At 40.7% G+C, this 19498-nt stretch overlaps 1 protein-coding gene across 2 annotated transcripts in view; it reads right to left on the bottom strand.

Moving 5' to 3' along the window:
* LOC128687894 (C-type lectin lectoxin-Phi1-like) overlaps positions 1-13653 on the bottom strand; it is a 70725-nt gene extending 57072 nt beyond the window's left edge. The window contains exon 1 of one of the 2 annotated variants that reach the window (XM_070081315.1): positions 13326-13653. In XM_070081315.1, the coding sequence (XP_069937416.1) occupies positions 13326-13617 (292 nt within the window). In that variant the 5' untranslated portion in view covers positions 13618-13653. The remainder of the gene's footprint in view (positions 1-13325) is intronic. The other variant, XM_053775473.2, reaches the window with a different exon arrangement.
* Between the last annotated feature and the right edge of the window lie 5845 nt (positions 13654-19498).

The following is a 19498-nucleotide window of genomic DNA, read 5'->3' as shown; positions in this document are numbered from 1 at the left end:
TGTGAGGAAATGTGTCGAAGGCCTTCTTACAGTCCAAGAAAATGAAATCAACCCACCCCTCTCTCTCGTGTCTTACTTCTGTTACTTTATCATAAAATTCCACAAGGTTTGTGACAGGATTTGTCTTCCATGAATCCGTGCTGGTTGTCGTTTATACTCTTGTTCCGTTCCAGGTGCTCCATCACTCTCCTGCTGATAATCTTCTCCATGACTTTGCATACTATACACGTCAGTGACACAGGTCTATAGTTTAGTGCTCTCTTTTCTGCCTATTTTTTAAAATTGGGAACTACATTTGTCGTCTTCCATACCTCAGGTAGCTGTTCGGTTTCGAGGGATGTGTTGAAGACTGTGGTTAGCGGCACACACAGCATTTCTGCTCCCTCTCTAAGAACCCACAGGGAGACGTCGTCCGGTCCTATTGCCTTAGAGGTATCGAGGTCAATTAGCAGCTTATTCCCCTCCTTCTCAGCAGTTTGTATGTCATCCAACACTTGCTGGTGTATTCCTTGTTGGTGTCCCCCTCTGTTCTGTCTTCCCAGCGTCCTTCCTGTCACCACTGTAAATACTTGATTAAATCTCGTGTTGTGCTTCTCACATACCTCTTGATCGTTTCATGTGAGTTCCCTACCTTCTTTCCTCAGCCTGATCATCTGGTCTTTGATTGTTGTCTTCCTCCTAATCTGGTTATACAGCAGTTTTGGTTCAGACATGACTTTCGATGCTATGTTGTTTTCGTACTTTCGTTGGGCGTCCCTTCTAATCTGTGCATACTCATTTCTCGCTCTTCGACTGATCTCCTTATTTTCCTGGGTCCTTTGCTTTCTGTACCTTTTCCATTGATAAATTAGACACATGTGCAACTCTTGGGTATCTTTATTGAGAGTTGCACATGTGTCTAATTTATCAACATGTCGGTTCTCTGAACCATTCATCTACAAACCTTTTCCATTCCCTAGTGCACTTAGTTTCTGCCTCCCTACACCTTCGGGTAAACCGTGGACTAGCTTTGGTCTTTCCATTATTTCTGTTGCCCTTGGGAACAAACCTTTCCTCTTCCTACTTGCATTTTATTGTGACATATTCTATCATTTCGTTTATTGACTTTCCTACCAGTTCTCTGTCCCTCTGAACCTCCTGCAAGAAGTTCCTCATACCTGTGTAGGTCCCCCTTTCATAGTTTGGCTTTTCCAATTCGACTCCTGTTACCCTCTCCACTTGTAACTCTAATATGCAATCAAAACTCACAACCGTGTGATCACTAACTCCAAGGGGCCTCTCATATGTGATAACCTAGTGAGGTCAGACACGTCACTTAATGCATCCGACCTAGTAACACAAGCTAGTTAGGTCCAATTCACACCCACCCACACCCACTCATGCATTTATCCAACATATTTTTAAAACTACACAACGTCTTAGCTTCTATGACGATACTCGGGAGTTTGTTCGACTCATCCACAACTCTGTTACCAAACCAGTGTTTTTCTATATCCTTCCTGAATCTGATTTTTTTTTTCAGTTTAAACCCATTGCTGTGAGTCTTGTCTATGTTAGATATTTTTGGCACGCTATTTACATCCCCTTTATTAATTCCTGTTTTCCATTTATACACCTCAATCATATCCCCCCTAATTCTACGCCTGTCTAGAGAATGCAGATTCAGGGCCCTCAGTCTATCCTCATAGGGAAGATTTCTGATACATGGTATCAATTTTGTCATCCTCCTTTGTACATTTTCCAGTGAATTTATATCTATTCTGTAATACGGTGACCAGAAATGTGCAGCATGTTCTAAATGAGGCCTAACCAAAGATATATAGAGTTGAAGAACAACCCGAGGACTTCAATTATTTATACTTCTTGCTATGAAGCCAAGGATTCTGTTCTCTTTATTGCGAACACTTATGCACTGTTGTATTGGTTTCAGATTACTGCTAACCAGAACTCAAAATCATTTTCGCAATCCGTAATATTAAGATCTACGTTATTTAGTTTATATGTGGAATGGTTATTTTCCTGTCCAACATTTAAAACTTTGCATTTGTCTGTATTAAACTGAATCTGCAACTTCTCCGACCACTGCATCAGTCTATTCAAATCATCCTGGAGTGCTCTAATATCCTCATTAGAATTAATTGGACGGCCTATTTTAGTGTCATCAGCAAATTTGCTTATGTCGCTATTTATTCCCTCAACTATGTAGTTTATGTAGACTGTGAACAACAAGGGGCCCAACACTGACCCCTGTGGAACACCGTTTGTGACGTGCCCCCATTCTGATTTCTCCCCATTTATGCAAACTCTGCTGCCTATTTGTCAGCCATGCCTCTATCCCAGGAAAAAATTCTCCTCCTATTCAGTGTGCCTTAAGTTTCCTCAATAGTCTCTGGTGTGGTACTCTATCAAAAGCCTTACTGAAGTCCATAAACACAATATCATATTCATTACCATGATCTACCTCCTCAAACACCTTAGTGAAGAAAGTTAGTAAATTCGTAAGACAGGAACGAACCTTTGTAAAACTTGTTGAGATTCATTAATCAATTTTTGCCTTTCGAGATGGCTACGAATTGCTTCATCAATTATTGATTCCATAAATTTACCAGTTATGGAAGTAAGGTTTATTGTTCTGTAGTTTGAAACAAAGGACCTGCCACCTGCCTTGTAAATAGGTATTATATTTGCCATTTTCCACTTGTCTGGCACTATGCTAAGTTCCTCTTTACATTCCTTTAAAACCCTTGCAAACAGTTCATGAAGGCCTTGGGATCTGTTAGGTTTTAATTTCTCTATTTTTCTGAGGACCATGTCAATAGTTACTGCAATCGTGCACAGTTTATTATCGTCCTGTTCTACATAATTTATTATTTCTGGAATTTCGCTAGTATCTTCCTGAGTAAAAACTGAGAGGAAGTAGGTATTGAAAAGTTCACACATTTCCTTATCCCTGTCAATGATCTGACCTGGATTACTCTTAAGTGGGCCTATTTTGTCCCTAATCTTACTTCTGCATTCCTGAAAGAACCCTATTGGGTTAGTCTTCGAATCCCTTGCGACTTTAGCCTCATAATCTCTTTTTGCTTTTCTTATTCCTGTTTTTTATTTCTCTCTTTAAACGAATATATTGATTTCTTAACTGCACTTCCCCTCTTTTGAAACGCCTATATATCTTTCTTTTGACCAAAGAGATGTTTTAATCTATTGTTTATCTATTTGGAATCATTTTTTTTAGATCTAATTTCCCTACTCGGAACAAAATTCGTCTGGGTAGCCAGCACTATACTCTAAAATACGTTATATTGGCAACCCACTCTACCATCCTGACACATAGTAAGATCGTCCCAATTTAGCCCACCCAGATAATTTCTCATACCAATGAAGTTGGCCAAGCGAAAATCTGGTGCAGCGACTTGATTGCAATTATCTGGGTAATTCCATGATATATTTAAACTAAGTGATTTGTGATCACTTCCCCCAAGCTCATCACTAACCTCAAGATTATTAATTAGTGATTCTTTGTTGGCAAGAACCAAGTCAAGCAGATTGTTTCCTCTAGTTGGTTCTGTCACAATCTGTTCTAAAAAGCAATCCTGAACCGTATCAAGAAAGTCACTAGACTCAAGATTTCCTGTCACATTGTTCCAATCAATTTGTTTAAAGTTAAAATCTCCCATTAGCACAACATTTTCATACCTAGATGCCTTATGAATTTCGTCCCATAGCAGCTTACTGCACTCTCTATCAAGGTTTGGGGGGGCCTATAAATCACATCCAAAATTAACTTTTCACGACCCTCGAGAAACTGTAGCCAAACAGATTCTGTGTCCGATGTTTCTAATCCTGCATCTTGTCTAACACAACAGTTTAAATTTTCTCTGACAAACATGGCCACCCCACCACCCTTCCTGTTAACCCTGTATGTTGCGTTCAGAAGGCATTTCTCTATCAAATTGAACTAGGTCTCCGTTATAGCAATAATATCTATATTACCTGCATTTGTAAGTAATCTTAGCTCATCTATCTTATTTCTTAGACTCCTATTATTTGTATAGTAAACCTTAAGGGAGGTGGCTCTGGTGGCCTGGTGGTTAACGCTCTCGCTTCACACGGTGAGGGCCTGGGTTCGATTCCCAGCCAGAGTAGAAACATTGGACGTGTTTCTTTCCACTTGTTGTCTATGTTCCCCATCAGTAAAATGGGTACCTGGGTGTTAGTCGACTGGTGTGGGTCGCATCCTGGGACACTGACCTAAGGAGGCCTGGTCACAGACCGGGCCGCGGGGGCGTTGACCCCCGGAACTCTCTCCAGGTAAACTCCAGGTAGTCGCTCGTTACCCTCTACTATCTCTCTTTGTTTGTTGAGCACTTTCTTTGCCTTTACTATCAACTTTATTTTGAATATTATCTTTTAAACATATCCCTGGGGTATCCTGGTGATATCCGATGTTTTCGTCCCTAATACTGCAGCCTGACTGTTTCCTACAAACACCCATACCTCTATAATCCATCAGTTTAAATTCCTAGACAAGTTATCAATGACCCCGTCATTCGAAGTGGTAATGCAACTACTCCAACCCCAGAAAGATAAACCCCATCACTTGCATACATTTCATTCTTGCCATAGAATTTGTCCCAGTTATCAATGAATGGGACTGCAAGTTCCATGCAGTACATGTGTAGCCAGCAATTTTTACCAATTGCCCTATACATCCATTCATTGCCCACTTCCCTTCTAGATTTGCAAGAAGCCCATGTGTAGCATCAGTTATCTGATTGATGTGCTCCTCATGAGAAGTGCTACATTTGCTGTCTTCCATACCTCAGGTAGTTGCCGAGTTTCAATGGATGTGCTGATGATCTTTGATAGTTGCACACACAGCATCTCTGCTTCCTCTCTAAGGACCCATGGAGAGATGTTGTCTGGTCCCACCGCCTTTGAGGTATCAAGTTCCCATAGCATCTTCTTCACCTCCTCCTCAGTTATGTGTACCTCATCCAACACTTGTTGGTGTACCTCCCTGTTCTGAATTCCTGGAGTCCTACCTGTCTCCACTGTAAATACTTCTCTAAATCTCATGTTGAGTTCCTAACGTACCTCTTGGTAGTTTCTTGAGAACTCCCCACCAACCTTCCTTAGCCTGATTACCTGGTCCATGACTGTTGTTTTCCTCCTGATTTGGCTATGCAACAGCTTTGGCTCAGACTTGACTTTCGATGCTACATCAGTCATTTTCGTATTGTAGCTGAGCCTCCCTTCTTATCTATGTATATTCGTTTCCGACTCTTCAGCTGATCTCTTCATTTTCCTGGGTCCTTTGTCTTCTGTACCTTTTCCATTCTCTAGTACACCTAGTTTTTGCCTCCCTACATCTTTGGGTGAACCAAGGACTCGTTCTGGTCTTCCAATTATTTCTGTTTCCTTTGTGACCAAACCTCTCCTCTGCCTCCTTGTATTTTGTTGTCACACAGTCCATCATTTCTTTTACTGGTTTTTCTGCCAGTTCTCACTCCCACTGAACGTCTTGTAGGAAGTTCCTCAAGCCTGTGTAGTCCCCCCTTTTGTAGTTTGGCTTCCCCGTACTATTCCTGCTACTCTCTCCACTTGTAGCTCAACTATGTAACCAAAGCACTAGCTCCAATGGGCCTTTCATACGTGATATCCTCGATGTCCGAACTACTCAAGATGAATATAAGGTCCAGTCTTGTTGGATCATCCTCACCTCTCTCTCTGGTAGTGTCTCTAACATGTTGATGCATGAGATTTTCCAGTACCACATCCACCATCTTGGTTTTCCATGTTTCGGGACTCACATGGGGCTCCAGGTTTTCCCAGTCAATCTCCTTGTGATTGAAATCACCCATAACTAGCAACTTTGCTCCCCCCATGTGAGCACTTCTGGACACCTCAGCTAGTGTGTCAACCATTGCTCTGTTGCTCTCGTCGTATTCTTCTCTTAGCCTCTTGCAGTTCTGTGGCGGCTTGTACATAACTGCAATTACCACCTTATGGCACTCAGACTGGATTGTTCCTATTAAGTAGTCCTTTTCGTACATTCCATCCATTCCTTCCATTTCCTCAAATCTCCACCAGTTTTTAATGAGCAGTACAACTCTTCCTCCCCCTCTCCTCCCTCTATCATTCCTGAGGATTTGATATCAGGGTGAAAAGATTGCATCTGTTATCATCCTGGTGAGTTTCGTTTCTGTGAGTGCTATTATGTCTGGGAATGTCTCCTTGATTCTTTCATGCCACTCCTCGCACTTATTTGTTATTCCGTCTGCATTTATATACCAAACCATCAACTTCTTTTCTGAAACTGTGGTCTGGAAGGAACGTTGGCACTGGGGAAGTGGGAGATCTGATAAGGAACTATGGGTGGTTGCTGTGAGGGTAGAGTTTATAACGAGGTTAGTGGGGGTACTGGATATGTCATGTTTGTTTTTGATTAGAATGTTTGGTTGCATTGGGATTGCTCTGGTTGGGGGCTTCTGTAGGTAGTTGTGTGTGTGTACTCACCTAATTGTACCCACCTAATTGTGGCTGCAGGGATCGAGACTCAGCTCCTGGCCCCGCCACTTTACTGAGTGCTACTAGGTCCTCTATCTCCGTGCTCCATGAGCTTTATCATACCTCATCTTAAAGCTATGTATGGTTCCTGCCTCCATTACCTCACTTTCTAGGCTATTCCACTTACCGACTACTCTATGACTGAAGAAATACTTCCTAATATCCCTTTGACTCATCTGGGTCTTCAACTTCCAATTGTGACCCCTTGTCTCTGTCCACCTTGTCTATTCCACGCAGCATTTTGTACGTCGTTATCATGTCTCGTCTAACCCTCCTTACTTAGGTATCGGAACGCTGTTCTCAGGTGCATGAGTGTGTACTCACCTAATTGTACTCACCTAATTGTGGTTGCAGGGGTCGAGACTCAGCTCCTGGCCCCGCCTCTTCACTGATCGCTACTGGATCCTCTCTCTCTCTCTCTGCTTCCTGAGCTTTGTCATACCTCTTCTTAAAACTATGTATGGTTCCTGCCTCCACTACTTCACTTGCTAGGCTATTCCACTTGCTGACTACTCTATGACTGAAGAAATACTTCCTAACGTCCCTGTGACTCGTCTGAGTCTTCAGCTTCCAGTTGTGACCCCTTGTCCCTGTGTCCCCTCTCTGGAACATCCTATCTCTGTCCACCTTGTCTATTCCCCGCAGTATCTTGTATGTCGTTATCATGTCTCCCCTGACCCTTCTGTCCTCCAGTGTCGTCAGTCCGATTTCCCTTAACCTTTCCTCGTACGACATTCCCTTGAGCTCTGGGACTAGCCTTGTTGCAAACCTTTGTACTTTCTCTAACTTCTTGACGTGCTTGACCAGGTGTGGGTTCCAGACTGGTGCTGCATACTCCAGTATGGGGCTAACATACACAGTGTACAGTGTCTTGAACGATTCCTTATTAAGGTATCGGAACGCTATTCTCAGGTTTGCCAGGCGCCCGTATGCTGCAGCGGTTATTTGGTTGATGTGTGCCTCCGGTGATGTGCTCGGTGTTATGGTCACCCCAAGGTCTTTCTCCCTGAGTGAGGTCTGTAGTCTTTGTCCACCTAGCCTATACTCTGTCTGCGGTCTTCTTTGCCCCTCCCCAATCTTCATGACTTTGCATTTGGCTGGATTGAATTCGAGAAGCCAGTTACTGGACCACATGTCCAGCCTCTCCAGGTCTCTTTGCAGTCCTGCCTCATCCTCGTCCGATTTAATTCTTCTCATCAACTTCACGTCATCTGCGAACAGGGACAGTTCAGAGTCTATTCCTTCCATCATGTCGTTCACATATATCAAAAATAGCACTGGTCCTAGAACTGACCCCTGTGGGACCCCGCTCGTAACAGGCGCCCACTGTGATACCTCTTCACGTACCATGACTCGTTGCTGCCTCCCTGTCAGGTATTCCCTTATCCATTGCAGTGCCCTTCCTTTTACATGTGCCTGATCCTCCAGCTTCTGCACTAATCTCTTGTGGGGAACTGTGTCAAAGGCCTTCCTGCAGTCTAGGAAAACGCAATCTACCCAACCCTCTCTCTCATGTCTTGCTTCTGTTACCTTGTCATAAAACTCCAGGAGGTTTGTGATACAAGATTTGCCTTCGATGAACCCATGCTGGTTTTCATTTATAATCTTGTTCCTTTCCAGGTGTTCGACCACTCTCCTCCTGATAATCTTCTCCATGACTTTGCACACAATACATGTCAGAGACACAGGTCTGTAGTTTAGTGCCTCGTTTCTGTTTCCTTTCTTAAATATGGGGACTACATTAGCTGTCTTCCATTTCTCAGGTAGTTGCCCAGTTTCAAGGGATGTGTTGAAGATTGTGGTTAGAGGCACACACAGCATCTCTGCTCCTTTTCTAAGGACCCATGGGGAGATGTTGTCCGGTCCCATCGCCTTTGAGGTGTCAAGGTCACTTAAGAGCTTCTTCACCTCCTCCTCAGTTGTTCGTATGTCATCCAACACTTGTTGGTATATTCCCTCTTGATGTTCCCTTCTGTGCTGTCTTCCCACAGCCCTTCCTGTCTCTACTGTAAAAACTTCCTTAAATCTCCTGTTCAGCTCCTCGCATACCTCCTGATCATTTCTTGTGAGTTCTCCACCTTCTGTCCTTAATCTGATCACCTGGTCTTTGACTGTTGTCTTCCTCCTGATGTGGCTATACAACAGTTTCGGGTCAGTCTTGATTCTCAATGCTATGTCATTTTCATACTGTCGCTGGGCCTCCCTCCTTACCTGTGCGTACTCATTCCTGGCTCTGCGACTGATCTCCCTATTTTCGTGTGTTCTCTGCCCTCTGTACTTTTTCCATTCTCTATTGCACTTTGTTTTTGCCTTCTTACACCGTCGGGTGAACCAGGGGCTTGTTCTGGTCTTCCCATTGTTACTGTTGCCCTTGGGAATGAACCTTTCCACTGCCTCCTTGCATTTTGTTGCTACATATTCCATCATTTCATTTATTGGCTTTCCTGCCAGTTCTCTGTCCCACTGGACCTCCCGCAGGAAGTTCTTCAACCCTATGTAGTCCCCTCTTTTATAGTCAGGCTTTTCCCATTCTACTCCTGTTATTCTCTCCACTTGCAGCTCTACTATGTATTCAAAGCACAGAACCACGTGGTCGCTAGCTCCTAGGGGACTCTCATACTTGATGTCCTCAATGTCTGAGCTGCCCAGGGTGAACACAAGGTCCAATCTTGCTGGTTCATCCTCCCCTCTCACTCTGGTAGTGTCCTTAACATGTTGGTGCATGAGGTTTTCCAGCACCACGTCCAACATCCTGGCTCTCCATGTTTCGGGACCCCCATGTGGCTCCAGGTTTTCCCAGTCAATCTCCCTGTGGTTGAAATCACCCATAACCAGCAACTTTGCTCTGCTGGAGTGAGCTCTTCTTGCCACCTCAGCAAGTGTGTCCACCATTGCTCTGTTGCTCTCTTCATATTCCTCTCTTGGCCTCCTGCAGTTCTGTGGTGGATTATACATCACTGCAATGACCACTTTGTGTTCCCCAGACTGAAGTGTACCTGCTATGTAGTCTCTTTCTCCCGTCTCATCTATTCCTTCCATTTTCTCGAATTTCCATCTGTTTTTTACGATCAGAGCAACCCCACCTCCCCCCCTGCCCCTTCTATCTTTCCTCATGATCTGGTATCCTGTTGGGAAGATTGCATCTGTTATTGTCTCCATGAGTTTTGTTTCTGTAACTGCTATGATGTCTGGGGACTTCTCATTGATTCTTTCTTGCCATTCCTCATGTTTATTCGTTAATCCATCTGCATTTGTGTACCAAACCTTCAACTTCTGTTCTAATACTGTAACTGTGGTGTGGGGGTGGAAACAGAGGGATCGGTGTGTGATGGTTGGTTTGGATTGTTCAGTTGCCTTGGGGGTGTCGTGGCTGGAGTCCTTGTGCAGGTGTTTCTGGGGGGTGCGCTTGTCCTTCCATTTGATCCTGTGTGTGTGTGTGTGTGTGTGTGTGTGTGTGTGTGTGTGTGTGTGTGTGTGTGTGTGTGTGTGTGTGTGATGACGAATAGGTATAACTTGTGATTTTGGCTTAAATAGCAACGCTCTTCTTGTCGAATCAGGCAAGCGAAAATTTGTTTATGCAATAATTTCGCAAAAATCATTCTGAACCTAAGAAAAAAAGATAAATTTCATTGTGTATGTTTATTATTAAATTATACTAAATTTATCTAAAAATATATTTAGTTAGGTTAGGCTAAATTAAATTGCGCTTATTTTAATAAGGTTATGTAAGTTTTCTAAGGTTCTTTTAGTACAAAATTATGAATTTTAACAATAACATAAATAAAAAGAGTAACTTTTTAAACGTATTAAGAGAAAAAATTAGAAAAGACTTAATTTTAAATGAGTTCTTGCTAACTGTCTTCTCTGAGGATGAGGGTCCCCATTCCAGCCATAGAGGTGGTACTTCCCTATATATATATATATATATATATATATATATATATATATATATATATATATATATATATATATATATATATATATATATATATATATATATATGTATATATATATATATATATATATATATATATATATATATTTATATATATATATATATATATATATATATATATATATATATATATATATATATATATATATATATATATATATATATATATATTCGTGCGCAGAATTAGGGGGGATATGATCGAGGTGTATAAATGGAAAACAGGAATAAATAAAGTGAATGTAAATAGCATGCTGAAAATTTCCAGCCAAGACAGGACTCACAGCAATGGTTTCAAATTGGAAAAATTCAGATTCAGGAAGGATATAGGAAAGTACTGGTTTGGTAATAGAGTTGTGGATGAGTGGAACAAACTCCCGAGTACAGTTATTGAGGCTAAAACGTTGTGTAGTTTTAAAAATAGGTTAGATAAATACATGAGTGGGTGTGGGTGGGTGTGAGTTGGACCCGACTAGCTTGTGCTAGTCAAGTGACCAGAGTAGGTGGGTAATTGGGCCAATCTGGGGGAGGGGACATGGCCCTGCTCCGCATGGGTCAGTAGGCCTGTTGCAGTGTTCCTTCTTTCTTATGTTTTTATGTTCTTATGTGCTTATGTTCTTAATTCTGCATCAGAGTCCACAGTAAATTACCACTGAGCTAAACCCAAGATAAGTATGGGCGAAATGTTACCCAATACCCCCGGACCCCATACCCCCCGGGCACCATACCCCCGGGCACAATACCCCCGGGCACCATATCCCCGGGTACCATACCCCCTGGCATCATTCCCCGGGCACCATACCCTCGGGCACCATGCCCCCGGGCACCATACCCTCGGGCACCATAACCCCGGGCACCATACCCCCGGGCACCATACCCCAGGCACCACACCCCCGGGTACCATACCCCCTGGCACCATACCCCCGGGCACCATGCCCCCGGGAACCATGCCCCAGGGTACCATACCCCCTGGTATCATTCCCCCGGGCACCATACCCCCGGGCACCATACCCCCGGGCACCATACCCTCGGGCACCATAACCCTGGGCACCATACCCCCGGGCACCATACCCCCGGGCACCATACCCCCGGGCACCATTCCCCCGGGCACCATACCCCCGGGCACCATACCCCCGGGCACCATACCCCCGGGCACCATACCCCCGGGCACCATACCCTCGGGCACCATACCCCCGGGCACCATACCCCCGGGCACCATACCCCCGGGCACCATACCCCCGGGCACCATACCCTCGGGCACCATAACCCCGGGCACCATACCCACGGGCACCATACCCCCGGGCACCATACCCCCAGGCACCATACCCCCGGGCACCATACCCCGGGCACCATACCCCCGGGCACCATTCCCTCGGGCACCATAACCCCGGGCACCATACCCCCGGGCAAAATACCCCCGGGCACCATACCCCCGGGCACCATACCCACGGGCACCATACCCCCGGGTACCATACCCTCGGGCACCATACCCCCGGGCACCAAGCTCGTGGAAGTAGAGAAAATGTTTGTAAACAATTTCGCCTGTTTGCGAATTGTTAAATATTTCAAATCTCTTTCGTTGTCCTCTACATGTGGCAGGATTTGATGAAATAACTTTCAAAACGAGCTTTGTGCCAGGGGGTATGGTGCCCGGAGGTATGGTGCCCGGAGGTATGGTGCCCGGAGGTATGGTGCCCGGAGGTATGGTGCCCGGAGGTATGGGGTAACATCGCTTAGCATCGGCTAAGCGCCCATACTTATCTTGGATCCTGCTGCGGACGTAGAGACGATGTTTATATATATATATATATATATATATATATATATATATATATATATATATATATATATATATATATATATATATATATATATATATATATTATATATATATATGCAAAACAACCACTCTGAAAGAATAGAGAAATTCCAAGCGCTTTCGTGAGTAGTCACGAAAGCGCTTGGAATTTCTCTATTCTTTCAGAGTGGTTGTTTTGCATATTTTGAAATCACCTGTTTACTGTGATCTTATTGCAGATATATATATATATATATATATATATATATATATATATATATATATATATATATATATATATATATATATATATATATATATATATATATATATATATATATATATATATATATATATTATATATATATATATATATATATATATATATATATATATATATATATATATATATATATATATATATATATATAATATATTATATTTATATATATATATATATATATATATATATATATATATATATATATATATATATATATATATATATATATATATATATATATATATATATATATATATATATATATATATATATATATATATATACATATATATATGTATAATATATATATATATATATATATATATATATATATATATATATATATATATATATATATATATATATATATATATATATATACAAACACTGATCTCTTACAAAGATCACGCGCCCAGAAGAGCTAGGTGTTGTTCGTGATCAGAAGACATTCGTGGCAGTGGTACAGTCGACGACTGTACCAATGCCACGTAGACAGGTGCAGTAGTATAAAGTGCAGTAGAACATAAGAATCGATGACCTCTGCAACAGGCCTACTGGCCCATACTAGGCAGATCCTTCTCAAAACCAACTATTCCCACCCTACCCAACTGTGCAACACTGTCCCAGAGTAACCCAAAAATTGCTTCAATATTTCAGGTACTAGTCAAACCCACTCATACAAGATTATTATTAACTAGGCGTACATGAGGGTGATTAGTTACCATCAGAGCAGGGAAGATGTTGCATCAGCTTCTGCTTCATCAGCTTGCTCAGTATTTTCTCTTTTAGCGTGACCTCAACCTTTTTCAAGATGTCATCCTCGGGTGTAGTGTCAGGATTTGGTGTGAATTCAGCTTTGAGCTTCGTCCCAGTCTCGGGTGTGGTCTTAACGGTGAGCATTGTCTTCATTATAGCAGCGGGCTCAGTCAGTGTACTTTTCTCTACGACCGTATTCTGAGCAAGAGCTCCCAGCAGAAGAGATAACTGCCAAAAAATGTTGAGTCTTGCGGCCATGGCTCCCTGCAGTCCTGTGTGGATTTTTTTATTTGGATAATTTAAATTAGTTAGGTTTTAGTTGCAATTCAGTGGCAATGATTAATCCAGATATAGTTATAATAATAATAATAATAATAATAATAATAATAATAATAATAATAATAATAATAATAATAATAATAATAATAATAATAATAATAATAATAATAACGTTACTAGGTATATATTTTCTACGTATACCCAAGATAAACCGTAATAAACATTTGTTAGTGAATAACAGAACAGATGAGGACTCGAAGTGTGGTGTTGCGTTGCACCATTCGTCCACGGAGGTTACAACTGGATGATTTTACAACAAGCACATCTACGGTAAGGTTACACCAGCCGCCTCCAAGTACAAAGCTACGGCACCATCCCTCACCCCCATAACTTTCATGGTACATCTATTCACAGAAACGCTGGCTGTAAACTCACCCTATTGTAACCCTCATTGCTGAATAGTGTAGTGCTGAGTCTGCAGCATACATTGCCCATGGTTCGAGTCCCCGCTCATTCATCAGTTTATTTATTCACTGTCATTTATTACGACGTATCTTAGATTTATAGGCTATATTACGTTTGGCATGCTAAGAGTATGTTGCAATTTATTCAACGTATGTCACACACTCATATATGCATGCCTCCCAACCAGCGAACCAGGTGCTAAGGGTTTAAAGGTCACAGGTGCCCCCATCGTTATACCAGTACCTCGGTTCACCAAGCCAATAGAAGGAAGCCCGCCAAAGCTGTGAAACGATGTGGTACACTCGTGAAATAACTTTGGTAACATACCTTCACTGCTGGTCGCTCACGGTTTACCGTGTCTTGTGCTTCCATTTGCCTCACTGATCACCGTGTCATATGCCTGGTTTTGCCTCATTGTACATAGTATAAATACTGTATATACGTTATAATATTTTGTAAATACCAGCTTGTTTGGTGAAGGAAATATAATTCATTTATTCTCTGCTGTGTTTTTGTTTGTTCCCAAGTTGTAATCGCATTACGGCAAGGTGTGCAGGCCATATCTACACCTGTGTTCCTAATAGGAATTATGAAAATAAATGTATAAATAAACTGTGAGGTGTGTGCGATGACACAGAAATGTCATGGGTGGTGAAGGTGATGTCCCAATATCACATAAGTGTTGCTTGGAAAATCATTAAATTAGCAGAATGGTATAGAACTGGACTTGCCACATAAATGGACCAAGGTTTGTGTCCCAGTAGGTTTCAGTATGATAGATTAAATTCTTTTAAGCTTTGTCACATGTGGAACTCGTGCGATGTTTTATTGTGGCAACATTTCGCTCTCCTGCGGTTTTGTCAAGCCGTAGAGAGAGTGAGATTTTGTTTTAAAACCATGGTAGGATTGATCAGTGTGGATATATTTATAATGGATATGTCAAAAAAGATGATTGTGGGTGTTATATGAATGAAAAGAAGCTAGATGTTCTGGCTTTAAGCGAAACAAAGCTCAAGGGGGTAGGAGAGTGTCATTGGGGAGCAATAAATGGGAATAGGTCAGAGGTTTCCAATAAAGTTAGAGCTAAAGAAGGAGTAGCAATAATGTTGAAGGATAAGTATGGCATGAAAATAGAAAACATAAATGTATAGATTCAAGGATAATATGGAGTAAAATAAGGGTTGGATGTGAAAAGTGGGTTATAGCAAGTGTTTATGTACCTGGAGAAGGGAGAAGTGTAGAGGAGAGAGAGAGATTTTGTGAATCTTGAGAGAATGCATGGAGTTTTGAGCCAAGTGAGAGAATACATGTGGTTGGGGGATCTCAATGCTAAAGTGGGTAAAAATATTATGGAGGGAGTAGTAGATAAATTTGGGTGCCAGGGGTAAATGAAAATGGGGAGCCTTTAATTGAACAATGTGTAGAAAAAATTTTGGAAATAAGTAATACGTATTTTATGAAAAGTAGGATAAAAAAAAATATACAAGACATGATATAGCACATAATGAAAGAAGTTTCTTAGAATATATATTGGTGGATAAACGGTTGATGGGTAAGCTTCAGGATGTACATGTTTATAGAGGCTCAACGGATATATCGGATCACTATTCAGTTGTAGCTACAGTTAGAGTAAGAGGTAGATGGGATAAAAGGAAAATGGCTACAGCAAGTAAGAGAGAGGTGAAAGTGTATAAACTAAGGGAGAAGGAAGTTAGGGTGAGATATAAGCAACTATTGGCACAGAGGTGAGCTAGTGCAAGAATGGGTAGTGGGGGGGGGGGGTTGAAGAGGGATGGGATAGTTTTAAAAATGCAGTATTAGAATGTAGGCAGAAGTTTGTAGCTATAGGAGGATTGGTGAAGGAGCAAAGAGGAGTGATTGGTGGAATGATGAAGTAAAGGGTGTGATGAAAGAGGAGGTAGCATATGAGAGATTTATACAAAGCAGAAGTGATATAAGAAGGGCAAGATACATGGAGAGTAAAAGAAAGGTGAAGAGAGTGGTGAGAGAGAGCAGAAGGAGAGCAGATAATAGGGAGGGAGAGACACTCCCAAGAAATTTTGCTGAGAACAAGAAAAAAAATTATGTGAGATAAGCAGGTTAAGAAAGATCAGGGAACGAGTGGATTTGTCAGTCAAAAACAGAGTAGGGCAGTTAGTAGATGGGGGAGCTGGAGGTATTGGGTAGATGGAGGGAATATTTTTAGAAACTTTTAAATGTCGATGAAGAAAGGGAGGCAGTAATTTCATGCACTGACCAGGGAGGTATAACATCTTATAGGAGTGAAGAAGAGAAGGATGTGATTGTGGGGGAGGTGCGTGAGACATTACGTAGAATGAAAAGGGATAAAGCAGCTGGAACTGACGTTATCATGAGAGAAATGTTAAAAGCAGGGGAGGATATAGTGTCGAAGTCGTTGGTATTTTTTTTTTAATAAATCTGTGAAAGAGTGAAAGGTACCTAAGGATTGGCAGAGAGCATGTATAGTCCTTTATATAAAGGGAAGGGGGACAAAAGAGTAACAATTATAGGGGAATAAGTTTACTGAGTATACCAGGTAAAGTGAATGGTAGGGTTATTACTGAAAGAATTAGAGGTAAGACAGAGAGTAGGATTGCAGATGAGCAAGGAGACTTTAGAATGGGTAGGGGATGTGTTGAGCAGGTGTTAAAATTGAAGCATGCATGTGAACAGCATTTAGATAAAGGTAGGGAAGTTTTCAATGCATTTATGGACTTAGAAACGGCATATGATAGTGGATAAGGGAGCAATGTGGCAGATGTTTTAAGTATATGGAATAGGTAGTAAGTTACTAAATGCTGTAAAGAGTTTTTATGAGGATAGTAAGGTTCAGGTTAGGGTGTGTAGAAGAGAGGGAGACTACTTCCCAGTAAAAGGCCTTATACAGGGATGTATGATGTCATCATGGTTGTTTAACGTATGTATGGGGTTATAAAAGAAGTAAATGCTAGGGTGTTGGGGAGAGAGGTGGGATTAAATTATGAAGAATCAAATACAAAATGTGAGTTGACACAGTTCCTTTTTGCTGATGATACTGTGCTTATGGGAGATTCTAAAGAGAGGTTGCGAAGGTAGTGGACGAGTTTGAGAGGGTTTGTAGTGGATGAAAGTTGAAAGTGAACATGGATAAGAGTAAGGTGATGAGGGTATCAAAGGATTTAGGGAAAGAAAAAATGGACTTGTCAGCAGATGGGTTTTTGAAGGATGAAGTTAACCATAGAACTGATGAAAGAAAAAAGGTGAGTGGAGACAAAAAAAAAGTTATCCATGGATGCAAAAAATTGAATGTACGAGAGTATAATGGTACCAACACTCGCATTAGGGTGTGAAGCATGGGTTGTCAATGCTGCAGATTGGAGGAGGTTGGAGGCAGTGGAGATATCGTGTGTAAGGGCAATGTGTGGTGTAAATATTATGCAGAAAATTCGTAGTGTGGAAATTAGGAGGTGTGGAGTTACTAAAAGTAGTCAGAGGGCTAAAGAGGGGTTGTTGAGGTGGTTTAGTCATGTAGAGAGGTTAGAGCAAAACAAGACGACCTGGAGAGTGTATATAAATCTGTAGTGGAAGGAAGGAGGGGTAGGAGACGTCCTAGGAAAGGATGGATGGAGGGGGTAAAAGAGGTTTTGTTTTCAAGGGCCTTGGACATTTAGCAGGCATGTGTGAGGGTGTTTGAAGTGAATGGAGACGAATGGTTTTTGGGACCTGACGAGCTGTTGGAGTATAAGCAGGGTAATATTTTGTGAAGGAATTCAGGGTAACAGGTAAGCCGGACTTGAGTCCTGGAGGTGGAAAGTACAGTGCTTGCACTTTAAAGGAGAGGTTTGGGATATTGGGATAAACTGTTTTATCTGGGAGCCTCTGCAAAGACTGTGATTATGAGTAAATGATGCTGAAAGTGTTGAATGATGTAGAAAGTGTTTCTTTCTTTTTTGAGCCACAATGCCTAGGTGGGAAGCGGCTTACGTGTTGAAAAAAATTTTTTTGTAAAGTTTATCCCAAATTCTGTATGCTTTTATGTGTATTGATAATTTTTAAATTTTCTCAACGTAATGATTCTCTTAAATTTTCAATAACTCCTGGAGATATTGCTATATTTTCTTAAATACAATGTATTAAAAACTATTGAAATTAGAGAGGAACGATATCATTTTTTTTTTTTTTTTTTTTTTTTTGCCGTTACCGATACCCAATTTTCGACCAGCTACCTATATCAATATTTTTCCTGTTCATTTATATTTTTAAAATTATGATAAAAAATTTTTAATTTAGAGCTTATCGTTCAGTAGGTATTAAATAACCCAGGGAGGTTTAATATTAAATAACTTAACTCCTCTGAGATGACAATGTCATTAGTCATCACTAATTACAGACATTCCCGTCACACTACCAGAAAAAAACTCACTTTCCATTTGCATTAAACATGAAACTAAATTATCCAACATTCATAAGACTGTTAATTTAAAGCTTTATTTTTTTATGAAAATTGAAAAATACGAACTTTATTATAATAACTAGAAATTCATGATCTAAAATTATAATTCAGATTTCGAACACCCTTCTTCAATTATTAAACTTAATTAACTGACACATTTCCATTATACAGATTAAGGTCTGTTAAACTTTGATGAAAAACACTGAAAATCAGAAAAAACGTACGTTTAATACAAATAAAAATAAACAACATAAATATATACATTATTTATAGCTACAATTAATTAGGAATAGTGCAGAGTGAGGCATAAGTTGATAATGTAGATAAATATTAGAGTTGAAGATCTTAAGGCAACCAGATGAAACATTCATGATCTTAAAGCAACCAGATCAAACATTCATGATCTTAAAGCAACCAGATGAAACATTCATGATCTTAAAGCAACCAGATCAAACATTCATGATCTTAAAGCAACCAGATCAAACATTCATGAGTCATAATATGGAAACTAATTTCCAATTTTCTTCAATAAAAATCGTAAATTAGAACACATGTGGTCCTTATCTAATTCAAACTTTTTAAAGACACCAAAAGGGCCAATATATTAAAATACACAAACACATTAAGCTTGAAGCCATTCAGGAGTTGCAGTATCACGTTATAAGCATCGAAGAATTGATGTTAATCAGATGCCACACTCAGAATTTATCGCATTAAAAGAAACTTTTACGTTTTTACAATTTATTTCAAAAAAACAAACTAGGGCCTATGTAGGCTAAAATTAAAACAACCGTTTCTCTAAGTAACTTTTAAGAAATTTAATTTTATGTAAGTGCAGTGTACATAACACACAAATGTTATAGACACAAAACAACATTAAAGTGATTTAAAGTGAAATAATCATACGACGTTAAACACTTTGATTTATTTCTGATCAGAAGA

Source organism: Cherax quadricarinatus, chromosome 1 (genome assembly GCF_038502225.1).
Source record: "Cherax quadricarinatus isolate ZL_2023a chromosome 1, ASM3850222v1, whole genome shotgun sequence".
NCBI lineage: Eukaryota > Metazoa > Arthropoda > Malacostraca > Decapoda > Parastacidae > Cherax > Cherax quadricarinatus.
The sequence above is the reverse complement of the archived record's forward strand: the minus strand, read 5'-3'. Positions and strand labels throughout refer to the sequence as shown.